This window comes from Gadus macrocephalus, chromosome 13 (genome assembly GCF_031168955.1).
Source record: "Gadus macrocephalus chromosome 13, ASM3116895v1".
In the NCBI taxonomy this organism is placed as follows: domain Eukaryota; kingdom Metazoa; phylum Chordata; class Actinopteri; order Gadiformes; family Gadidae; genus Gadus; species Gadus macrocephalus.
The window spans coordinates 8605298-8631683 of record NC_082394.1 but is presented as its reverse complement, the minus strand read 5'-3'; the positions used below and the strand labels follow the sequence as shown (position 1 = coordinate 8631683).

General features: G+C 44.8%; 2 protein-coding genes across 5 annotated transcripts; one reads left to right on the top strand and one right to left on the bottom strand.

Moving 5' to 3' along the window:
* The first annotated feature begins 1602 nt into the window (after positions 1 to 1602).
* ripor3 (RIPOR family member 3) lies at positions 1603 to 20783 on the top strand. 4 transcript variants are annotated; one of them, XM_060068899.1, is made up of 25 exons: positions 1604 to 2065; positions 6430 to 6532; positions 7351 to 7527; positions 7889 to 7967; positions 8184 to 8207; positions 8457 to 8510; positions 9035 to 9184; positions 11120 to 11183; positions 11322 to 11365; positions 11730 to 11855; positions 12285 to 12430; positions 13375 to 13477; positions 13730 to 13899; positions 14277 to 14537; positions 14709 to 14820; positions 15252 to 15461; positions 15585 to 15730; positions 15913 to 16024; positions 16422 to 16542; positions 16786 to 16995; positions 17474 to 17638; positions 18028 to 18230; positions 18533 to 18616; positions 18854 to 18944; positions 19276 to 20783. In XM_060068899.1, the coding sequence occupies exons 2-25, from the start codon at positions 6435 to 6437 to the stop codon at positions 19374 to 19376; spliced, it is 3051 nt and encodes a 1016-aa protein (XP_059924882.1). In that variant the 5' UTR covers positions 1604 to 2065; positions 6430 to 6434; the 3' UTR covers positions 19377 to 20783. The 4 variants fall into 4 exon arrangements, with proteins under 4 accessions (XP_059924884.1, XP_059924882.1, XP_059924883.1 ...); XM_060068900.1 differs by having other exon boundaries at positions 1605 to 2065; positions 15910 to 16024; positions 16786 to 16944; XM_060068897.1 differs by having other exon boundaries at positions 1605 to 2065; positions 15910 to 16024.
* A 591-nt stretch (positions 20784 to 21374) lies between these two features.
* blcap (bladder cancer associated protein) lies at positions 21375 to 23974 on the bottom strand. Its single transcript, XM_060068910.1, has 2 exons — positions 23894 to 23974; positions 21375 to 22676 (listed from the first exon to the last, which is right to left on the bottom strand). Exon 2 carries the CDS (start codon positions 22553 to 22555, stop codon positions 22292 to 22294), a length of 264 nt encoding a protein of 87 aa, XP_059924893.1. The 5' UTR covers positions 22556 to 22676; positions 23894 to 23974; the 3' UTR covers positions 21375 to 22291.
* Between the last annotated feature and the right edge of the window lie 2412 nt (positions 23975 to 26386).

Genomic DNA, 26386 nt, shown 5'->3' with positions numbered 1-26386 from the left:
TCTCTCTCTCTCTCTCTCTCTCTCTCTCTCTCTCTCTCTCTCTCTCTCTCTCTCTCTCTCTCTCTCTCTCTCTCTCTCTCTCTCTCTCTCTCTCTCTCTCTCTCTCTCTCTCTCTCTCTCTCTCTCTCTCTCTCTCTCTCTCTCTCTCTCTCTCTCTCTCTCTCTCTCTCTCTCTCTCTCTCTCTCTCTCTCCTGCCTAGCCCCCCTCTCTCCTTCTCTTTGGTGTGTGTTGTTCTTTCTGTAGCTGGAATGCTAAACAGCGACCAGACCCCAGATGTGTTGCTCCAGCCACACATGTTGGTCTGAGCTGGTGGAGGTTCCAACCGTCCCCCACACACAACACTACAAACATGCAACGGATCAAACTATCCTCTGTACTGTTCTCTCCTCTCCTCCTCGCCTCTTCTCTTCTTTACTATCTTCTCTTTTATTCTCTCCAGCTCCTCTCCTCTCCCCTTATCCTCTCCCCTCTCATCCTCCTTCCTTGTCTCCTCCTACCTTCTCCCCCGCACATCTTTTCCTGTCCCTCTCTTTCCTCCTCCCTTCTCTTCACTCCCCTCATCTCATGACTTAACTCACCGTGTCTCATCTTTACTTCACTCACCTCATCACATCTAAAACTAGCTCCCCTCATCTCATTTTATCTTAACCTTCCTTAAAGGCACCCAGTGCAACTTTATGTAAACATTCAATGAAAAATAAACATTCAATTTCTAGTCTTTTTTACCCGTAGTAAGTTTCAATAACTCCATACCATTACATATCGACATTCAAGGAGCAAAGATGAGACGTCGTTGTGTGGTGAGAACTGATTGAAAATCGTAAACAACAACAATCGCCGGTGGGGAGAAGCCATTTTTCCATTGACTGGAAGCCTGCTTTATTTATTGTAGGTTACAAAAAATAAAGAAAATGGCGGCATTGTTGTTGTTATCGATTTTGTATCAGTTCTCACCACACAACGACGTCTCATCTTTGCTGCTTAAATGTCTGTATGTAATGGTATGGAGTTATTGAAACTTACTACGTGTAAAAAAGACTAGAAATTGAATGTTTATTTTTAAGCCTCGAAAGTTGCACTGGGTGCCTTCAACTCATCTTAACTCCCCACATCTAACTTGACTTAAATAAAATCCCCTCTTCTTAACTTATCTTGGCCTTAACTTATCTTTTCAAGCTTGTGGCATAGGTGAGATTTGCAGGTGTGGCTGATCATATGATGAGTCAGGTGACAGTTGGTCAGCACAGTGTGTGTGCGGGGGGGAGAGAGAGAGAGAATGAGAAGAAAGGGAGTCCGGGAAAGAGAGCTTACCCTCCCAATCATGATGTTTCAATGCAACAGTGCCTTTGTGCATGTGTGTGTGTGTGTGTGTGTGTGTGTGTGTGTGTGTGTGTGTGTGTGTGTGTGTGTGTGTGTGTGTGTGTGTGTGTGTGTGTGTGTGTGTGTGTGTGTGTGTGTGTGTGTGTGTGTGTGTGTGGGTGTGTCAGCGTTGGTGTGTAGAATGAGACTAAGTTGGAAAAAAGGGGGGTGGCTTAGAACAGCTGGATCTACTGAGAGAAACAGCAAGGAGATATTGAGAGAGAGAGAGAGAGAGAGAGAGAGAGAGAGAGAGAGAGAGAGAGAGAGAGAGAGAGAGAGAGAGAGAGAGAGAGAATGTTTAAAGAAAAGGGGCGGGACAAAGGAGGAGAAGAAAAACCAAATAGTGGAATTAACTGGGTTGCTTGAGCAGCTTAGAGTAGAGAGGCAGACAGACAGACAGATAGAAAGATAGACAGAAAGACAGGCAGAAAGACTGACAGATAGAAGGACAGACAGATAGAAAGACAGACAGAAAGACAGGTAGACGACTGACAGACAGGCAAAAGACTGACAGTTTATATCTGGCTGAAACGTTTCTTGTTTTTAAAATTGGTTTGGGGGTGAAGGAGAGGCTCGGCGTGCTATCACCGTGCTATCAGTCAGCCAGCAGACAGCTGCCTATCACACACAGCTCAGGGCTGTGTGTGTAGATATGACAGTGTGTGTTGTGAAGCAGCACTGACCAGCTCACATCCCCAGCCAGTGGTGAGTACACTTAAAGTATGTAATTTTTGTTAGATATATTATGAGGACTACGTGACTACTGCCTCTCCTTCTACGTTAGTATTACTCATCAGATTTATTGTAATCTTGCATTGTGTTGCTGAGACCGCTATGGTACTGGTTACAATGAATGTTCTTCCACTATGGTCAAGGTATACGGTTCCCATTAAATCTTATATCTTTTATATTTGATGAATGTTTTTCATCATCACAGAGTAAGCGCAGGGTAGGACGTGCAAGCGTGGGTAAGCACGGGTCAGCCCGGCCCGGGTAACGTTGCTTGGGTTGTGGTCGGTAACCTCGATTGACCTAGATAATGGTTTCTGACCTGATGGTTTTTACACGGCAAGCATTGTTACTATTTAATTAATAAATACATTTATCATATTTATGTATTCAAATATTTATATACACACACACACACACGCACATACATCCGCACACAAACACACACACATCAGCTGGCAGACAGGCTGGTACTCCTGAATTTCTGGTTTTGTTTTGGCAGAGCTGGATAAAGTATGCGTGTGTGTACGTGTGCGTGTGCGTGCGTGCGTGTGTGTGTGTGTGTGTGTGTGTGTGTGTGTGTGTGTGTGTGTGTGTGTGTGTGTGTGTGTGTGTGTGTGTGTGTGTGTTGCAAAGAATAATCGAGGTTCTCAAATTAGGGAACAATGCATGTGGGTCGTCAGAACGCCAGGGGGGCCTTTGTGATGTCACAAAGTCTACATAAGGTCTCATTGTTGTTTAATTGAATAATCTGAAGGCTGCTCTTTAATTAGCAGGAGTGTGAAGGCTTCTTTGAGACGAGGTCAGTGGACCAGTTCACCAGATCGTCTTTGATGCTACTGGTTGAATATAATCCTAGGCTTTGTGATAAGTCTTAACAGTTGACAAGATCAATAGTCCACCTTTACATTTTACAGTTGTATAATATAGTATCATTGAGTAGAGTATGGTAGTAGAGAAGAGAAGAGTAGCAACTATAGTAGTGCGGAATACAGTAGAGTAGAGTAAGTGTAGAGTAGGGTAGAAACAAGTGTTAAGTAGAGTAGAGTAGAGTAGAGCAACTACAGAATCAGTGTGGGACAACAAAAATGATTATTGATTATTAACGTGAGAGGTGAATATTGTTGATTATTTGCTCTACTCAACCTGATCCACACAACGGATGAGCAGATGAAACAAGGCACTCCCATACTGGTGTTGGACTAGTTGAACTGGTTGGCCAACGGGGTTCTGTTGAACATATATCAACTGGTCTCTCTCACTCACACGCGCGAACGCACGCACACACGCACGCACGCACGCACGCACGCACGCACACACACACACACACAAAGTCCACCTTCCTGATCCACCAGTATTTAAATATTCAGAATAGTATCTGAGGATGCACTGTGCCATACTCAGTCCCATTCAGAGAATATTCTTTGCTCTTTGCAACATCTTTAAGCTGCGTATTTTTTGTGATTCAAGTTTATTTCTGATTTGTCTCTTGGTTTTATATTCAGTCAAAAATGTGGGAAACATTTCGAACAAAAAACATCTAAAAACGAACCCAGCATAACACAAGATTGCCCCGCTACACCACTAGCGCACTAACAACTGGAGTTGCTCCCCAAGAGCTACCCTGGCAGGCAGCCCATCCTAGCTGGTTAGGATGGGTTAGATGTAGAGAATGAATTCACTTCAGGGATTAATAAGGAATAGCTTCTTCTTATTTTTCTTCTTCTTCTTATCCTTCTTCTACCTCTATTGCATTGCCTTATTTTACTTATTTTCCTTCTTCTACTTCTTTCCTTCTACTTCACTTTTTAACTTTAAAGTTTTTAGCCTTCATCGTTCAACCGTGGGAGATTATTGGTTACTCCCTGATTTATGAGGTTGCTCACAGCATATAACAGCACTATTAGTGGCATCACAAATTACACACAATATTTGTCTGAGTTAATCTGGGGAGGGGAGGGTTGAGGCGTGAGAAGCAAGCATTTTTTCTTCATAGATCCTGCCCTTCTACAGAGAGTAAACAATCCGTTATTCCATGCAGAATTTTAAAACACCATCAGGAGGGTTGTTTTGTGTCCTACAGAGAGAGATGGTGTGGGGGCTGTTGGGCTGAATATAAGACCATTGCTCAGGTTACCTTCTTCATAAGAACATAGACACACACACACATACACACACACACACACACACACACACACACACACACACACACACACACACACACACACACACACACACACACACACACACACACACACACACACACACACACACACACACACACACACACACATGTGCGTGTGTCTGTGAGGTTGTGTGTGTCTCTCTGAGTGTGTGTGTGTGTGTGTGTGTGTGTGTGTGTGTGTGTGTGTCCGTGTTTGAACCCACTCACCTGATTCTCAACAGGGCAAATGAGTATCGCACACACACACACACACACACACACACACACACACACACACACACACACACACAACCTCAGAGAGACACACACAACCTCACAGACACACGCGCACACTTCCTAACCAGGAAATGTAAATAACAGATTTTATGTGCAATGGTGTGTCCACATCATACTAGACCAGACCAGAAGTGACCAGACCAGACTACGCTAAAATATAGTACAATAGATTATAATTAAATATAATATTATAATATCAAATAATATGATATAACATAATAGACTAGACTAGACTGGACTAGACTAGACTACACCAGACTACAATAGACATAATGGATCTGTGTGGTTATGCAGGCATTTGTAATCCACATTGCGCATGCAAATAAACATCCCTGAGCATGAGCATCTGTGCACTTTGGAGTCCAAATATGTTGAATCTATAGTGTGTATATGTGTGTGTGTGTGTGTGTGTGTGTGTGTGTGTGTGTGTGTGTGTGTGTGTGTGTGTGTGTGTGTGTGTGTGTGTGTGTGTGTGTGTGTGTGTGTGTGTGTGTGTGTGTGTGTGTGTGTGTGTGTGTGTGTGTGTGTGCGTGTTTTCGTGATTGAGAGAGAGAGAGAGAGATAAAGTCAACAGATGGAAGGATTAAGTTATTTGAGATAGTTTTAATCCTGATTCGAAAGCCAAAGTAACCATCGTCACCATAGTTGCTAAACCATAGTTATTAAACCATAAATCATCACATAGAGAGAGAGTGAAAAATAGAGAGAGAGTGTGAGAGAGAGAGAGAAAGGGGTTGGAGGGAGAGAGAGAGAGCAAAAACCTCCAATATTCTTTGTCTCTCTCTTACTCCCTCTCTTTCCTCCTGCTCGCTGTATCTATTGCAGCTTTAATTTCTTCCAATTCTTTGTTCCCCTTGCTTCCCCTCCTTGCCCAACCTATCCCTCCATCAGCTCTTACAAGAAGTAGCTTATCCTAGCAATCTTTACTGTATACGGGAATTGGTTAACCTAGCAATTGTAAGTGCTTGGCACTTGTTTTTATGAATATCTTCACTGCACCGACAGCGATGTATTGTTTATTCTACCTTTATTCCACAAATGTACAATGGTAATTTGCTTTGGATAATAGTTTCTGCTAAATGCCCCAAGTGTAAATGTTAATGCAAAGTAGCTTGTTGTTTTTAACTTAGATCTGCGCAAAGTACTTTACTTTCTAGATCTACACATTCTAGTTCTTTACTTTCGCGATCGATAACTTCTAGATATTAATTCTATAGAACCGTAACTCTAACCGTAAATACGTCTTGGATCTGTTGCTTCAACATCAGTCCATGCAACATATTCGCCATTTTCTCTTAGTTGTGTTTGTCCTTGTTTATCGTCCTCTCTAAACTCCAAAGTTGTAAAAATGTTGCAAGGGAGGACAGATAAAGAGATCACAACCACATTTTATGGAGAACAACATAACCATGTCTCTTCAGAGGGTAAAAGTTCTCTGTTCTCCAGAGCAGCATAGTTCTTCACCCAAGGGGACACTAGTCAGTGTTCACCCTTGACCTCTGCCTGAGGAGCCAATCAGCGTGGAGCTGGCGCTGATCCAGGGATAAACACTCCCCTGCAGTGACAAGCTGACATACTCCAAAAGAAAGACCCTCATTCCACATCAATTGTATTATCATAAAAACTATACAAGCGATACAGACTTTATGAAACATATCAACTAAATAGATATGGGAAATATGTATATTATAAAAACCATATAATCTTTATAAACCATATAAAGCCTACCAAAAACCTTTTGGCTGGAAGTTTAAAAGACAAATGTTTACAATATGAAAGATAGGCAGAAAGACAGACAGACAGACAGACAGACAGATGGACAAACTGATAAATGGACATATTGTATTAATCCCCTCTCTATTCCTCTCTCTCTGTCCAGAGAGGATGTCGGTCAAGCTACATTTTGATTCGCCATCCAACGGCAGTTTGATCCAGAGGAGCCGGTCATTCACTGGCTTCAGCTCCCTGACTGGACAATGGCGGTGAGTGACAAGGGCTCACAGCCAACAACGGCGCCCCATATGCTCAAATACTTGTACACTCATGGAGACACTTTACGACATGTTGATGTGAAAATCCCCTGGCTCTGTCTGCTGAGGAAATGCTGTCTCCCCGAGTCTGTTTCTCATCCAGAGAACCTGACAGCCAGCATAACATAGACATCTCCTAATAGACTCATCAGCTATGAAGAGATTGTTTAATGCAGATACAGGTCAATCATGGAGTGCTTAGCAGACCCTCAACCAGAACCCCTTAAACAATAAACCAGGTCCGTTTAAACACTTTACCAACATTTAAAACTAAAGCATCATGTCCCCCTCAACACCAAAGCAGCATGTCCCCTTAAACACTAAACCAGTATGTCCTCTTAAACACTTAAACAGTATGTCCCCTTAACCACTAAACCAGTATGTCCCATTAAACGCTCAATAGTATTTCCCCTAAGTACTAAACCAGGATTCTATTTGTTCCAGAAACTAAATGTTCACTTCAATTGGAATGCTCTTCCTGTCTCTGTGTGTACCACACACACACACACACACACACACACACACACACACACACACACACACACACACACACACACACACACACACACACACACACACACACACACACACACACACACACACACACACACACACACACACACACACACACACACACACACACACAGCAAGAGGCAGGAGGGCAATGACACAGAACATAGGCCATACAAATAAAAAGAGGGGAAGATGTTTAATACCATATTATGAATTCTCTCTCTCTCTCCCTCTCTCTCTCTCCCTCTCCCTCTCAGACCCCCCTCAGTTCGTCACTCTCTACGCTCCAAGTCTCTGATTAGTAACAGAGCTCCAAGGATGCACCTGTATCCCAGCAGAGTGGGCGGGGTCATGTCCAGAGTGGGCGGGGTCATGTCGGGTCAGCCCCCGGAGCAGGTGGATGGAATCTTCAGAGCGCTGCGCGACGGACTGGAGTACGTAAGCTAGTACTACACTAACTAGTACCACAGTACCTAAGTTAGAACTACAGTAAACTAGGACCAAAGTACCTAAAGCTAGTACTACACTTACTAGTATCACAGTACGTAAGCTAGTACTACACTAACTAGTACCAAAGTACCTAAGCTACTGCTACACTAACTAGTACCACAGTACTTAAGTTAGTATTACACTAACTATTACCACAGTACGTTAGCTAGTACTAGTACACTTACTGGTACCGCATCACCTGTGATAGTACTTAACTATGAAGTACTTCAGGACTCAGCTATGTTTACTATTAAGTGTATGAATCACCTTGACACTCACACACACTGCACATGTCACTTCCTGTAGGGAGTACCTGAAGGTTCACCAGACGGAGATGGACTTCCTGTCGTCTCACCAGAGAGAGACCAAGAGGAACTCCAGACTGGTGTGTGTGTGTGTGTGTGTGTGTGTGTGTGTGTGTGTGTGTGTGTGTGTGTGTGTGTGTGTGTGTGTGTGTGTGTGTGTGTGTGTGTGTGTGTGTGTGTGTGTGTGTGTGTGTGTGTGTGTGTGTGTGTGTGTGTGTGTGTGTGTGTGTGTGTGTGTGTGTGTGTGTGTGTGTGTGCGCGTCATTGATGATACTCTTGTCTCTCTGTGTTCGCAGGCCTTCCTCTATGACCTGGAAAAGGTAACAGTTAGCTTAACCAGCAACCTGATGCTTATGCTTGTGATGCTTCAGATAGTGATAGTGCAGATATTATACAGCTTGCTATGGTCACCACTGCTATGATTGGTATTGTTAAAATGTTAAAAGCAGTCTATGCTAACCCTCGCTTTGGGTAGTAATGTTATTAAAACAGTTTTTCTCTCCTAATCGGTACTATGATGAGTTATTATTTGAGTGTTATGCAATGCTAACATGAGATGTGATTTGCAGGAGATGCGGGCCCTGGAGCGCTACATCCGTAGACTCGAGTTCCACATGAGCAAGGTATGCTAAAGCAGGCTGCATACGTCAAGCAGAAACAGTTGATGATGTGATTGCTAAAAAAATAAAAAAAAAACACAGCTTGCGGCGCTTCTTGCGCCTCCAAGATTCCTTATTTTTTCCAAAAACAGATGACGGCAATGCCAAGATTAAGTTGGATTAGTCAGATATGCAAGGCCAGGGTGATTCACTTTGATTTGATTTCCCCTTCCTCCATTGACCCCACACTGTTTTCAACTATAATGGAACGTTCAGCAACCAAACTGAGTATAAAACAATTTTCTATGTCAAAGAAAATCCATTTATTTTTAAGTACGTTGCATGCCTTACTCATCAAACAATCAATCAACAGTTGAGGTACTGAGGTAGAACTGTAGTACCATTGAGAGGAGCTGTGTGAGATGTACTACCACTGTGGTACTACTGTAGTACTACCGTAGTGCTTTGTGTTTCAGGGGGAGGAGCTCAATGAGATGTAGTGATACTGTAGTAGTACTGTAGTACTACCATAGTGCTTTGTGTTTCAGTTGGAGGAGCTCTATGAGATGTACTGCATCCAATGGAGGCTGAGTCAAGGGGCGATCAACATGAAGAAAGCCTTCTCTCTCTCTCCCTCCACCCGGGCCTCCAGGGACAGCCTGCTGGAGCTCAGCCGCACACACACACACAGCCTGCAGGTAGGAGTGTGTGTGTGTGTGTGTGTGTGTGTGTGTGTGTGTGTGTGTGTGTGTGTGTGTGTGTGTGTGTGTGTGTGTGTGTGTGTGTGTGTGTGTGTGTGTGTGTGTGTGTGTGTGTGTGTGTGTGTGTGTGTGTGTGTGTGCACAAGCGCTGCATTGTACAGTACGTGCAGTACTTAATGTGTGATTTAAAGGGTCTTTACTTTATGCACTGTGAGGGGTCACTATTTTACCAACAGGTGTGATTTGAATTTGCCAACTTGAGACATCAAAAGTGGGAGTGTCCATCTACATGTATGATGGATAGATAAGCCTACCAGTCATCCCAGGGGACTTTTTCAACCGGTAGGCTGATAAAGCCATCATTCACCTGGACACAGTGTTGTGATGTCACGAAAGGGAACATTTTTAAATGGCTTGCACTGCTAGGTAGTTGCCCAGCAAATGCTATGTACCTGGTGCTATGTATTAGCCTGCTATGCTTTGTAGCTGGTGCTATGTAGCTGCAAGCTACTGCTATGAAAATTGCACTATGTAGCTGTAGCTGCTACGTTGCTGCTCAAAAACGCCTGTCTCAGACATCTGTTGTTATTTAAAACACTATTTTATCTTTTTTAAATAAGCAGGTAAATTAAACATTAAACAAGTGTTCACCAGACGGGGTCAGGGATAAACTCAATCAAAGGCATCACACTGATGTTGATGATGATGATGATGATGATGATGATGATGATAGATATTACTATAGGTAGTATATCAGTAACTATGTGCTGCTCATTATCAGCTCATTATTTAAGTTCAACATTCGACACAAACATAAAAGTCCTGATTAATAAATCATTGTTTTTATACGTTTGTTAAATTTGACATCTGGTATTATTTAAGTTGGATCTTAAAAGGGGAGCGGGAGAGAGAGAGAGAGAGAGAGAGAGAGAGAGAGAGAGAGAGAGAGAGAGAGAGAGAGAGAGAGAGAGAGAGAGAGAGAGAGAGAGAGAGAGAGAGAGAGAGAGAGAGAGAGAGAGATGAATTCCTCTTAACCAGGGCTCAGGGTCAGGACTCAGAATGGGTCATGTCCAGTTGGAGGTGGGTCGCGGTCAGATAACGTACAGAACCCATGTGTCTTTTCCCAAGCAAGAGTTTGCAGAGTATAATGTGGTCATGAAATGAAAACTAAACTAACAATGTATTTCCAGAGAGACTGAGATGAATCTAAGCTCTCCGATTGGTCCTTCATCAAGCCTGAACAGAGAGTCTCTGTCGAATTGTTTAAAGATCACTCATCAGAAATGCAAACCGAAACCATTTCAGTCCCCACAAAATGATGTTAATTACTCAAGAATCTAGGAGAATCCTGAGCATTAGGATGGTAGTCTTATTATTATGGGATAGATGTTCCCTAGACTGCGTTGTGGGCTAAGGATCATTTAAACAAAAAGAAAGACCAAGTTACACCACCTCTCTCTCTGCCTATCTCTCTTTCTCTCTATTTTCTTTCTCTCACTCTCCTTTCCTCACTGTCTGTTAGTTTCTCCTTCTCAAAACCTTCCCGCTCTCTTTGCCGGCCTCACCCAATTTCAATAAAAATGGTATTATGATACGCATTTTCATAGTGAAAGCAAATAAAAAGAAAAATGGGCCTGTAACAAAATAAATGACAAATAATAAATCACAGTAAGAAAACAATGTAAAATGTTTATACAGTAAGATGTACTCATGAACATGTCCCTCTCAATTTCACTAACTCACTAAACTAAGCAAATATGCATTTTTCTGTCAACTTCCTTATGTATAAATGTATAATATATGAATATACAAAACTATACTCAACAGAATTTGGATCAGGATACAGTTCTTTAATGGTGGTTATGTGCCCAATTCATGTTACTTTAATCATGAACAATGAAGTTATTCATTTATGGTTGTTTGTTTCCCAAGGATATGTCAGCAATGGAAGGAGAATTAGAAATATTACTGGGAGAGTTACACATCAAGATGAAAGGTACACACACACACACACACACACACACACACACACACACACACACACACACACACACACACACACACACACACACACACACACACACACACACACACACACACACACACGTTTGTCATGCTGTATTGTGTGTTGCAGGGCTAATCGGGTTCGCTAGACTCTGTCCTGGAGACCAGTTTGAGGTGAGTCTCCCAGCATAACTGGTGGAACTGGTGAGGTTAAGTACTGAAATGCTGCTATTGTTCATGTAACGTAGAGATGAATTACTAACTGAAAAACTGAAAGTATTTATGTACTGTATAGGTTAAATACTAACTGAAATACTGCAACTGTTCATGTACTGGTGAGGTTAAATACTAACTGAAATACTGCAACTGTTATAATTAAATCATTATAGTTATTCATTATAATGAATCAATTCATTTAGACTGACTAGACTTAATGGATTCATTAGTCAGACTGTGGTTGACATTATCATGTGACCTGAGGACTTCGCGGGGCCTGATGATGAGATCACGTCACCTGATGATGACATCACCTGACTAGGTGGTGGTGCGATTGGGTCGTCAGCGGTGGAGGATCCGTGGAAAGATCCAATCAGATGACTCGCAGCTCTGGGATGAAGAGGAAATGGTCTTCCTCCCGCACACACACCACAACTTTGAGATCAAGGTATAAACGGCATGCACCCACACCCACTACACACACTGCACCCCTCTCTGGGTCTATATGCTTCTTGTGTTCGCAACGGCATTTTCAGTGGGTTGCAGCAGAGCATATTTCAAACCTTGATCTTCAGAAAGAAGCCCGTGAATTTACTTATGTCTTCAATCTTAATTCATGTTTCAAAGTTGTACTATTTAATTGAGTTGCGACTCATTTGTCGCAGCTTTTTGTTCCCTCCATGTTTTTAGTTCATGAAGGCATTGCTTATTACTGCAATATTGGTCAAACTTTTTTTATATTTTCGGGCTGTGATAATGACACATGTGGCTCCTGAGGCGAGACCAGTTGAGAACCACCGTTCTAGAATGTCTCATAGAACGTTCCGGATCAGCCTCCGTCTCCCTCTCTCTCATGTCTCTGTGTTTTCTTGTTCAGGTGACGGAAGCCAAGGGCCTTAGCCAGCTGCTAGTCGGCATGGTAACGTGCGCCAGCGCCGACTTCTTTGTGGCTCGGCCACAGCTCATGCTGGTGGACGTCACCGAGCTGGGGACCATCAAGCTCCAACTAGAGGTCACCTGGAAGTATGTCCCCACCAAGCCACCACAGCTCCCCACAAAGCAAACCCAGGTCCCCACAGAGCCACCCCAGGTCCCCACGGAGCCACAACAGGTCCCCACAAAGCAACCCTAGGTCCCCACAAAGGCAGAACAGGCCCCCACAAAGCAACCTCAGGTCCCCACAGAGCCACCACAGGTCCCCACAGAGCCACCACAGGTCCCAACAAAGCAACCCCAGGTCCCCACAGAGCAACCCTAGGTCCCCACAGAGCCACAACAGGTCCCCACAGCTCAAACTGCACGCTGTGTACCCACACTGTGTGTTTTGTGTGTTTTTACATTAACATGTCCGCAATAGAGTAGAGTCCTGTACGATGCAAGCCAAAACATACAGCTTGCTACATTCCTGCTCCACACACTTATTCTAGTTCTAGTTTGTGTTGAGCTAAAAAAAATTTTTTACCGAAAGCCGAACTCCATGAGCTCTGCGCTCAAACAAAGGGGTTGTGGAGCTCTATGTTCTTATCATGGAGGAACCCTCTTTCACAGGAAATACCCCCCAACACACACACACACCACTTGCCCCCATAATCGACCCCCCATGCACACACACACACACACACTTATCCCCCTCCCCCCACAACACACACACACACACACACACCACAGGCTCACTTATCCCCCTCCCCCCACAACACACACACACACACACACACACACACACACCACAGGCTCACTTATCCCCCTCTCCCCACAACACACACCCACACACATCAATAATACTGTCTGCCTATGGAACAAGTTTCAAGTTTCTGATAGATTGTGGTTACCATTAATGACTTACAGCTGTCTGTGTGTGTGTGTGTGTGTGTGTGTGTGTGTGTGTGTGTGTGTGTGTGTGTGTGTGTGTGTGTGTGTGTGTGTGTGTGTGTGTGTGTGTGTGTGTGTGTGTGTGTGTGTGTGTGTAGTCCGTTTGACAGTGTGTGTGGGGACCGGTTGCGCCCTGTGTCCTCAAGAAGGAAGAGTTCCTACAGCAGAACCTCCACCTCCTTCACTGAGAAATACTTCATAGTGAGTAAACTATACACCAAATACACACTGCACTTTATACTTCCTTGTGTGCACACACTATACGGCCTACACACAATACTTAATACCTTTGTAGTGAGTAGACCCAAACACACACGTTAAACAGAATATACACTACACGCAACCACATAAAGACACATATACTCCAGTCCGCACCAGTCTTTCTTTCTCTCTCTCTCTACTTCTCTCTCTTACTCCCCCTCTCTAACTATGTCCATGTCTCTCTCTCTCTAGTCTATGGTTCATCTGCAGGACGGAGAGGGATCCATGCAGTCTCTCATCCCCAGAGCCCGCCCCTCTAGAGGAGGGGTGTCCTTACTCAGCTACATGTCTGACCCCACCCTCATTCCAACCGATAAAATCACCTGCTCTGACAGCCCCCTAAGCCCGACAGACCAGCCCAGGTAAGATCAATTGTTGGAGGTATAATAATGTACAGTTATCAATTTACAAGTTATTGCAGTTACTAGTAAAAGTATCTGATAAGCTGGTTAGATCGATGATAATCGGTTAGTTGGTGAGTAAGTAGGTAAAGTGAGTTAGTTATTAGTAACTATTCCCTTTGTTAGTTTGTTTGTTAGCTGGTGAGCTAGCAGTACTGAGCAGATTAGTGAGTTAGAGCCTTAACTAGTACCCTACCAGATTAGTTATTCCGTATGTTAGTAGCATGTAGACATATTGAGTGTAAAAGGATTTTAGGACAGTGGTGGACAGAGTCCTCCAGAGTATATTGCGTTGCATTAATTTCATGTCTTTGATTAACATACCAACCCGCCCACAGCCAGGGCTCAGACCCCAGCCAGGGCTGCAGTCTGGGGGGAAGCCACCCCCAGCTCTCCCTGGGGGTCCCGAGCCCCACGGAGCTCCCTTCAGGGGGGAGTGAGAAGAGGAGGAGGGCGGTGGGGGAGGGAGGAGAGGAGAAAGAGGACTGGGTGAGGATGGAGGGGGAGGGAGGAGAGGGGACAGAGGAGCACTGGAGAGGAGGGGAGACTCCCTTCATACAAGAGGAGAATAAAACACTTTCCCTGCTGGCTCCACCAAGGTTAGAAAACGACTTACTACCAATCTAAAAAACTGAACTCTATCTACTTCTCTATTAAACTGATTGGTACACTACTGCTAACCTTCTACTTATCTACATCTATACTTAAAATAAGTAAGAGATCTTCCAACCCGATATATAAATAACTATTTATTGCTGCGATGCTAACAGGTGTAGCACTCCAGACATCCTCAGAAAGAACCCAGTAGGAGAGCTAGACCACCGAGACCTCCAAGGCATCGGACTGAACCCTGCCCCAGTTCAGGACACCGACAACGGGCAGGTAGGACACCCGCATTCCCCTCTCTCTAGAGGAAGGCTAAAGCCACACACTTTAGACTCCCCAGTATGGGCATTACCCTTTCACATTAAAGGTGACATATTATACAACCAGGTGTGAGTGTGATTAGCCACTACAAGCCGTTTTGAAAACTGCCTCTTCTGACATCACAAGTGGGCGTGTCCACTTTTCACCTAGATTTATGCTGGATAGATCAGTCTACCAGCCTACCCAGTGGACTATAGCAAACGTTGCTCATCTATACGTCATACATCTAGGTGGACACGCCCACTTGTGATTTTCATAATGGCTAATCATACAAAAAAAATAAAAAAGATTTAACTTCAAAGTATTTTCTGTAACGTTTAATTCCACGGATTTCCCTTCTGTGGTTAATAAAGTGTAATCTCCTCTCTGCTTCCATATTGTGATAGGGGTCCACAGAGGACCTATCTGCCCAGCCCAGCCCCCCAGCCGGGGGTCCGTGGGGGCTGGAGGTGAGCGGGCCCCAACGCCGGCTCCAGGCAGCCAGGCTGGGGGTACTGATCACCCAGCTAGAGACCCTCCTCCACCACCAGGAGGCGCAAGAGAAGGAACTGAGGGCCCTCAACTCTAAGGTGAACCACCTGGCTACAATACTGAAGGTAGGAGCATATACCTATTACTAGCACAACATACATTCGTCTGTGTTGATATACAGTTAAATACATGTTATAAAAAAAACACCAATGCATATTTGGATGTATTTTTGTTCATTCTTTCACTAGAACAACCTTTCATTGCTAAAGAAGCCGTCATCCGCAGAGACCCTGGCTGTCGACGAAGTCCTGGAAAGTTTTGACTTCCTGTCAAATGACCTGAATGCAGAAGATGACACCTCTTGTATGGGGAGCTTGAGACTGAAAGACACTGGGTGATTTTAAGTTGGATGGATGGAGGATGGATATACTGATTGATAGAAGGAATTATTAACTGATGGATGATGCATCGGAAGCTCAGACCGAAGATAAATAAAAAAAGATATTCTTTGTCCTTCAGGATTGATTCCTTCCGCCAGAACACTCTAAAGAGCATGGGCCTTCTTTCCCACAGCAGCCAATCAGCTTCTGAGGAGGAACAGCTACCTGTTGCCCCACTGACTTCTGGGAACTGGAGTCTTGACCAGGCTCTGGAGACCCACCTGGACATTTGCAGTATTATTTTAGAGGTAGTTACCATTCACCCATCACACCAGAACCACTACCCAGCAAACCAAAACACCAGATATACCCTAAAATCAGCTGACCGTGTTTGACCATGACAGACTACACAGGGTAAAGACAACCGATCACGATTTCAACGTTCATGATCGACCCTCGACACTTTAATTTAGTCTGCAACAGCGTAATTGTGTTGAAACTCAATCAATTGCATTTGTGTAGTCTGAACCCGGCGTATTGCCATGTACCCAAAGACCAGTTACACCCAAAGACCAGTTCCACGATGTATGACCATGCATCATCAGTGCTTATGTATGACCACTCCCAAGTTAAAACAAAAGCCCATACAAGCCATCCTCTCCACCCTGAACAGTGGATGTGTGTCTGTGTCGTGGTTGGTCTCAGGCGCTGGCCACGGTGGACTCCAGCGGGGCCAGGAGATATCTGCTAGAGGAGACCGTTCTCCAACATGACGTGCTGGAAACCGCCTCTCGCATGATGCTGGAGAATGACCATGCTACAGACAGTCAGTAGTCCGTCCATCTGTCTGTCTGTTTGTCTGTCTGTTGGTCTGACTGCTGTTCTGTCTGTCTGCTTGACTGTCTGTCTCTATGACCGTCTGTCTTATGTTAGAGGCTAATGGTAAACTGTATTAATAATTGATTCATGTAATTATCATAAAGTATCCACTTATTATTACTGTATTAATAAAATGTTCAGTAGATGGTATTCAGTACAGTAGATCAACCTGCTATTGTTTCCTCCTCAGTACTTCCCAAGAGGACGAAGGACCTGTCCTTGTTCTGGGACGACTGCGTTGCTGAAGACGAAACTCCATTCTGTTGCCATGTCGACAGCTTCTCCAGATCGCTAAGGAAACGCTACACGCACAAGCTGAAGGCCAAGCACCCCGGCCAATCAGAGAAAGGTACGGCCCAGAGCATCACGCAATACAAGGGCAATACAGAGGACCTTTCAGGTGACCCATTATTTAGTCTGCGTCCCCTGAGTAGCCAACAGAGGCTGTCCATCACCCTGACAACATCTTCTGGTTCATAAATGCCTGACGAGTTGAGGAGCTTCACTTATATGTCTGTTTGTACGACACATCGCCTTCACCTCATGAAGATCACCCGATGTCACTGAATTAGGGACTTTTTTTACTACGCTCAGAATCAGATCACGAACCACGCATGAAAGCACCAGTGTCGAGGCTGTGCAGGCAGAAGCCGGGCTAATGGCTAATATGTCTGATCTTTCATAACCTTTCAATTTGTAAGTTTATTTCTGATTATAACTCATATTTGTTTAGGATTTGTATTCACTCAACCCTAAGGAGCTCGCACTCCAATGCTCTGAAGGAATGTCTGATTCGGACACATACAACCTTGAAGGTTGGAGGAAGTCTAATATCCCGGGAGGATATTGAAGTGATATCCAGCTTGTTTTCCCGCTAGTGTTCAAGGAGCTTCTGGAGCAGATCCAGGCCAGCTCCATGGTGGTACCCTGTCTCCGGCCCGCCTGCAGCCCAGACAGAGTCACCGTGTTCCAGCTGTCGGTCTACCTGCAGCGCTGGGGCATCCAGGATCTGGGACAGCACATCTCACGCCTCGCCTGGGAGGGTATGAAGAAAACTGTGTGAACTCTGCTGCTTCATAAAATAAGCTGCCTGTGAGGGAATAAACTAAAAATTCTGTCTATGTCAAATAGGCACGTTTGCTACCTCTCCAGAAAATGAGAACTGTTACGCTTCAAATATGATAGACTAGTTGGGAAGATGGACATAACTGTTCAGTTGAACGACATTATCAAGATACCCGGATGTCACCTTTGGTTGACTACACTCACCACGTCACTCGCGACACTCACCAAAGTCAAAGAGACCCAAGCATCACGAGACTGTACGAATCATGTTTTCACACTATTAGTAGTACTCGAGTGCTAGTACGTACCTCACGCACGTATACTGGTAGGACAGTATTCTATACTGAATATGTTGTATGTGCTTCAGTCTACCTGCTCTCTGCACTGCGAAGCTCCAAGAGGAGGCGGGCTCTAAAGAAGCTGAGGGGACGTGGTTTTGCAGAGCTCCTCCCACTGGGCGTGACCCTAGAGACGCTGGCTGGCCTGCAGATGGACAGCAGCCTCAAAGTGTGCAAGGCTGCATCCAGATGCCTGGCCAGGGGCTTCGGCTGCAAGGCCTTCAGGAATAAGGTACGGAATGCCCTCCACAATAAGAGTCCCAAGACTTTGGACAGACCCTGTCACTTCACAATGAGTTTCTAGGCCTTCAGGGAAGTTAAGTAACAGATCCTGTTAACTTTGAATCCTGATTCAAACCCTCCTTCACAGTAAGAGTCTCAATACTTTTGAAAAGAAACTGATGCTCCTTCACAATAAGAGTAATCTCTCTCTCTCTCTCTCTCTCTCTCTCTCTCTCTCCCTCTCTCCCTCTCTCTCTCCCTCTCTCCCTCTCTCCCTCTCTCCCTCCCTCCCTCCCTCCCTCCCTCCCCCAGGCAGTAGTGTTCTACACAGAGAGCTTGAAGCAGAACGAGGTGAAGATCCAACAAGCCTCCTGTTTGGCCCTCAAACACCTCAGAGTGAGAACACACAAAGACCTTGTATTTGCCTGTTTCCCCATCATATAGGTCTGAACATCGTTGCGACCCCAACTTTGTATATTTTCTGCATGCGTGTGTGCCTGAGTCAGGCTACAGAAAGTGTTCAGCAGGTAGCAGAGTTTAATTAATGTGTGTGTGTGTGTGTGTGTGTGTGTGTGTGTGTGTGTGTGTGTGTGTGTGTGTGTGTGTGTGTGTGTGTGTGTGTGTGTGTGTCAGGCTACCGAGAGTGTACAGCAGGTCGCCGAGTTGTGGAGAAGTGAGGATGAGGACGTACGCAACGCAGCCAGAGAGACTGTTCTCTCCTTCGGTACACCCTTCCCTCCACCCCTCCACCCCTCCATCCCTCCACCCTCACCCCTTTCACCCACCCCTCCAACACCCACCCACCCCTCCCTCGATTCATCATCATCTATTCCCCCATCGTCACCCATTAATCCATCATCAACCATCCATCCGTCATCCAATCGTCATCCACCCACCCCTCTAACCAACGGCCCTTCTATCATCCCGCCCTTACCCATGCATCAACACTGTATTTACACATATATCCATCCCGTTCATTCCTTTCAACCCTCCATAGACTCATCACTCTCTCTGGATCTCTCCCCCCCCTTCTCTCCCTCTTTCTCCCCTCCTAGGTAAGAAGGGTTACTCAGGCTTTCAGAAGATGGACCAGCTCAACATAGAACTGCAGGACGAGACGTACCAGAACCAGTACACCCAGATAACCATACTATAGAACCAGACCACCTAGATAACCCTACTATAGAACCAGACCAACCAGATAACCCCACTGTAGAACCAGACCACCCAGATAACCCTACTATAGAACCAGACAAACCAGATAACCCTACTATAGAACCAGACTAACCAGATAACCCTACTATAGAACCAGACTAACCAGATAACCCTACTATAGAACCAGACCACCCAGATAACCCTACTATAGAACCAGACAAACCAGATAACCCTACTATAGAACCAGACAAACCAGATAACCCTACTATAGAACCAGACTAACCAGATAACCCTACTATAGAACCAGACCACCCAGATAACCCTACTATAGAACCAGACCAACCAGATAACCCTACTATAGAACCAGATCAACCAGATAACCCTATGATCCAGACCACCCATATAACCATACTATAGAGCCAGACCAGCCAGATAAGCATGCTATCGAAGAAGACCACCTAGATAACCCTACTATAGAACCAGACCACCTAGATAACTACTACTGATAACTATACTTTAGAACGACGTAGATCACCCTCCTATGGAACTAAAACACCAAGATACCCTTATTATAGATCTAGATTCCCATGCTATAGAGCTAGATCGCCAACAGATAATTATACTATAGAACCAAATCACCCAGGTGACCATATTACGTAACCAAAACGAACATGATTACCACATTATAGAAATAAAAAAACCTAGATCCGTATTATAGATGTAGACTGAACAAGATCACAATACTAAACAACCAAACATAACCAGATCACCTCATAGAACAAAGTGATGAAGCTCTGTCGTTATCTCTATCGTTACGTGCTAAATGCTGTCCCCTGCTGGCGAGGATGTGGAACCACAACCTGGGAAAGCATCTGGACTGCTTGGCTCTCTGGTGAAGAGATGTTTGATAGAGGCAGTAAATATTCCAACATGTTCTATGTTCTGGGTTTTACGAAGAAAATTTCTTGGGTAAAAATACAGATAGGAAAGGAAATAATAAATGAAGGAGGATGAAGGGTGAGAATAGGGAAATGAAGGATCCTTCCCTCATCCCTCCTGCTCAGAGAAATGTAATAAGAAAGAAGGATGGAACGTAGGAAGGAACGTAATAGGGAAGGAATGAGGCAAGCTCTGAAGATTTTTAGAAAATGTTTAGGGCGTGAGAGGTTCCCAACCAGGAGCTTGAGGTCACTTCCTGTACCTTGGCAGGAAGTGACCTCACTCTACTGTTATATACCCTCAGCTTGCCTAAAACTAATTTTCTCTTTATGAAAATCTGAAAACCGACTGGCTTTTGTATAGCAACCTGTGTTTTATCATACTGATATAGATATATATATATTTATGAAATCCGTTTTTTTTTTACTCTGTCCAGCAAAGAAAATAAAAATATACTTGTATGACTCCAGCATACTTGTCGGTGTGAACAATGGAAAGAGCTATATACAGATTTCAACGAAGCACTCTTTAAATTTCAATTGACTACCAATGTCCGACAAACAAAGTATCATCCATCCCTAAGGCTCGTACCTTCTTGGCCAGAACCTGCAGGCCAACAAAGGTTTGATTCTGGCAGGATTGGAACTACGCTCACGACATAAAGCTCGACAACATAAGCGCTGCAAAAACTTTATTAAAATGGTTACATATACCACCAGGTGTTAGTGTAATTATCTAGGTGGACACGCCCACTTGTGATGTCAGAAGAGGCCGATTTTCAAACCGGCTTGTAACAGCTAATCACACCCACAACTGGTTGTATAATGCCACCTTAAAAATGTATACTATGTGAACAAAGGTTTAAGGATTTATCTCCATACAGCATCACAAAGAATAATATGCCATTCAATTGTAGACTTTACTTTGAGGATTTCTTAACTCACACCAGTTAAACTTGTGTGAATAACTGGTGTGAATTTAAGACTTTTCTAACCCTAATACCCCCAGGGGGGAACCTGTAACTTAAGCTACAGCGCAAATTTAACCAAAGTAAAAATCGTTTTTATTTTGAGAGGAAGAAACTTTTATTTAAATTAAAAACAAAACCAATAATGAGCAGTAGAACACAGAACAGACAGGAGGCAGGGTACAGCCCTCCAGCCTGACGACTGGAGGAATACAACACAGCTCTGACCTCCTGCAGATGGTCTCTCTCTTTCTCACAGTTTGTTTACCCTTTGGAAATCATCAGCATGTGAATTAAAACGGTGAATAAAGCACAGAAGGAGCGGCAGAACTCCAGAGTAGAGGGTCTGGGGGATGAGGGTCAGGAAGAGGATGAGACCAAGGGCTCCCGCGGCGCCTGTTGTTCGGGGGCAGGGGGGTTAGAGAATGTTCTTTGATTGTCCACTTCTCTACCTCCCTTACCTCGAGGTCAGAGGGATTGGGGGTTCGCTGGATATAATCACCGTAGCAACTGTCCCAAGAGAATCAAATCCACCTCATCACACATCTTCTCTGGAGCGTGTGCAGACAACACGGCTGCCAAGGAACGCAGTGAATTCATTTTTTTCTGGTTCAGAGCAGGAAGCTGAGAGTCCACGCTGCTATGACGACGACGACGACAACCCTGGTTAGTGGATCGACCGGGAGCCCGTAACACGTGACGATTCATCCCATCCTCCGAGCTCTTTAGCAGTCCTCCACCCACCCCTTTCCCACAGCATATTCTTACAGCATGGCAGTGGTGCGTCAATTAACTCAACCCCCCCTAATACCCCAGGTGTACACAAACCCTGACCATCGGCCAGTGACCCCACCCACCGTGTGCACAAGTCCCACCCTCCCGCCATCAGCACAGCCCACATCTAAGCACCCTTTTACAGCACGGCAGCGCACTGGGACGGCCTCCTGTCCTCCCTCTGTCCAAACCAGTCCAGAGCTCATCGAGCCCCGGCCCCTCCCACCGCCGCCCGTCTAGGTGGCCCCGATGGCGGGATGGTGGCCGGCGTGGGGCATGGCTGAGTCCTGGCAGTGGTACAGGAAGCAGTTCCCCCAGCAGCTGTAGCAGATGAGGAAGAGGGCAGCGAGGAAGACGAGGGCGCAGATGGTGCAGGGCTTCCGCTCCAGCAGGAAGCTGAGCAGGTAGAAGCCCATGAACACTGAGTGGTTGAACCACAGCGCCGGGTTCAGCGGCTTGGGGATCAGCAGCACCGGCAGCAGCCACTGGAGGCAATACATGGTGGGAGGAGGAGGTGGGAGCGCGAGGAGGAGGAGGGGATCCCTAGAGGAAGGTCTGTCAAGCGGCGCAGGGCAATGTCAATTGGGAGTGGCTAGCCGGGTACTTCCTGTCAGGTGGGCCCTGAGGACAGAGAGGGAGGCAGTGAGTGGGGCTCTGGCATACACATGTTGCATATTCCCTCACCCTATATAGTGAACACTCTAGGACGAGCCAATCGAGCTGTTTAACCGCTCCCGCATGATTTCTGTTTAATCAGGGCTTCACATCTCTGATTGTTTCAGGGAATCAATTATTCCTCTCCATAACCTATCGCTAAGCTCCACCAAAGGGGATTGAATGCAACACTTATCAGTGGCAGAGACACTTGGGGAGGGAGTGCTGATGTGCGTTCATTTTCCGACCATATACCATGATGCATAGCGTTTTCCTATTGTTATTTATATGGGTTTTGTAGTCAAGTTTTCTTCGGCTTGATAAAGATATTTTTTTAGTTGAGGATTTTATAATGTACACTTCTTGAGTCCTGATATGGCTGAGTATCACCAAAAAACCCTCCCATAATGCATTCTGATGTATAAGCCCCATATGGATGGACTTCTGAGAATGCACTCTGTAATGCATACGCTCTGACGAACGGTCGTGGAGTGGGGATGTACAAATACTCTGGATAGACAAAAAAAATAAAACTCAAATGCGCAACAAAATGAAACCTATCTTGTGATTGTTAAATTATGATTTAAGTATTGATGATTGTTCAGGGCCCGACCGGTTCCGCTCAGCGGCTGAACCGGTTCGACCAGTATGCGCTTTAAAGCGCAAATATCGTCTGATTAAGTTGCCCAGTTGACACTCTAGTGGTGCCTTAAAACAAACTGAAGTGTCGACGAGATATCAAGCTACAAGCGGACTTATTCGGAGCCATGTTTAGTGTCCATCACAGCTGCTGCCATACACGCATGCCACAGAAACGCGCACATCAATATGGTATATCACTAGCTAATATTAGTAACATGACTATCGCTCGTTTGTAGGAGTCTGCGATAGCTATCAATATATATATATATATATATATGTGTATATATATATAAAGTTACAACCCAGCTTGGATTCAACCCTATTATTGCTATTTCAACTAAGAAGGCTGATGTTTGATAGCTAGCTATTAAGCTATTCGTTAGCTCGAACGGAAAGCGTCAAAGCGCCCAGGCCGCTATCGCAGTAAATAAAAGTAAACTAGCAACCGCATCAGCAAAGATGGTCTTGTCAAGCCATACTGTGCGCTATAGTGTGTAATAGTGGTGAAGAGTGTGTTTTAAAATAAATAAATGCAGGCAGACCTGACATGGTGCGGCTCACACTCCGAGTTGCGTAGCTGGCGTTTCAGGACCCCAAAATTTAGTAGACTGAGAAGATGCCTGAGGATAATTGTGCGCGCGTGCGCGTGCGTGTGTGTGCGCGCGTGCGTGCGTGTGTGTGCGCGCATTTTAACATATATGAGAATGACCACCCCCAAATTATGATGTAATGAACAAATATAATGATTCCCATGTAGGAGACTGAGGGCCCTGTATGTTAACCTAAAGAGGGCCCTGTATTAACCTAACACGGACCCTGTATATTAATCTAAAGAGGGCCCCGTATATTAATCTAATGAGGTCCCTGTATATTAACCTAACGAGGACCCTGTATATTTACCTAAAGAGGGCCCATTATATTAACCTAAAGAGAGCCCTGTATATTACCTAACGAGGTCCCTGTACATAAACCTAATGAGGACCCTTTATATTAACCTAAATAGGGCCCTGTACATTAACCTAATGAGGACCCTGTACCTAACGAGGTCCCTGTACATAAACCTAACGAGGACCCTTTATATTAACCTAAATAGGGCCCTGTACATTAACCTAATGAGGACCCTGTACTAGGGCTGCTCGATTATGGGAAAAATCATAATCACGATTATTTTGGTCAATATTGAAATCACGATTATTCAAACGATTATCTTTGAGTCTGAAAACGTGTTGTATTTATTCACCATGTCTCTCCCAAAAAAAACGTTGTAACTGAGAACTTTGAAATCACGCCTTAAAAAAATACACAAAATGGTCAAAAAGAAAATGTTCCAATCTAAAATGATATACAGATATGTGTCCAGCTGTTCTGACCTTTCTATAAATCATTAAAAAAATAAAAAAATAAAAAATAATAATAATTAACAAAAAATTGGATAACTCGATTATGTTAATTTTCTGATCGTTTGACGCTAAAATCGTAATCGCGATCAAAATTCGATTAATCGCCCAGCCCTACCCTGTACATTAACCAAACGGATCCAGCTGAACGTAGGTTCACACACGTCCCAGGCTCCTACATACTCCTACCTATATTCACCATGTTTCCCATTTGACAGTATTGGGGGAAGATATTATAATATATTTCATTCCTTGACTGTTGCGATCTTGCATTTAATGAATGTTGCTTTGGTCAGCTAGTTGAACATAGTTGTACATGAACTGCGACATGGAGGAGAAAGGGATTGTTGCCCGTAATATTCTCCCGCAGGAGCCTCGCTGCCTGCCGCCCGCTGCCACGAGGCACCACCACCGCGAAGCACCACCGCCCAGCATTGGGAAGCCGGCAGCAGGCAGCCAGCAGCGGGCAGCGCGCGGTTCAGTCTACTTCAGATTGATGTGGAAGTGGAAGAATCAGAGACGTCGGAGAACCCGACAAAGTAATATCGTCTGGCGCACACAGAGTTTTGGCCGTGATAATACAGATATCTATGTATAATATGATATTATTTAGATATAGAGCTCCAGGACTCCCGCCGGAGCATCCGTAGTGTAGAATATTTACAGAACACGGCCAAAGGCTGTGTGCGCCTCGCCATTGCGATACATCCACTGTAAACAGAGCGCATGTTACCGTGGCCGCAAGCTGCTCAGGGCCACACCCATAGGCGTCGATTACGGGGGGACGGGGGGGACATGTCCCCCCCACTATTTGAAAAACGAATTTTGTCCCCACCACTTTTAAAAAAGGAAAAAAAAAATAATAATAATAATATCCCCACATACTCAACCGAAATCGTAGAGTCTAAAATCATGTGATAGGCGGCAACGCCGGTAAACAAACCCCGACTCCCGAGAAGCCCAATCCCTATGAGCTCCCTGCGCTACGGCCATCCGGAGGCACACAGAGCTTTTGGCCGTGACTGATATTATATATACAATTATATTATATTATATACTATTATATATAGAGCTCCGAGAGTCGCAAACGGCAATAATCACTTTCTCCTCCATGCTGCAGTACACCCCGGACTGCACTGCGCTGAGTTTGACGGTTGAACGCTGATTGGCTGTTACGTTACACATGTCACTCAGTGGCCACGCTGTTGAACGCTGATTGGCTGTCATCACGCGAAATTCGTGTCAAAGTTGAAATTTTTCGCGCCACAAATCCTCGTGAACGCGCTTGCCTGTGCACGGCGAAAGTGTGGCGCGACAAATCAAAAATATTCGCCCGATACGCGTCTATACGTTCACTTTGTATGGGATCTTGTCGTCCCGTTGCATTTTGGGGTGAACGCACTGGAGAAGTTTCAAGACAGACAGCCAAAATTGACATTTTTATTCAGAAAATAGCCGGTCCTTTTGCTTCCTATAAAAAGCATGTTTGTGACACTGGATATCGATATGGATACGTCATCTAGCCTGCATGTGGAGGGCCACATAAGGTAAGAAATTGGTTTACGTAAACTTTGCTGCTGGTTCTGTTTGCTCGTGAATCGTGATGACCTGGCCAAAGGTTACCCACGGTCCCAAGCG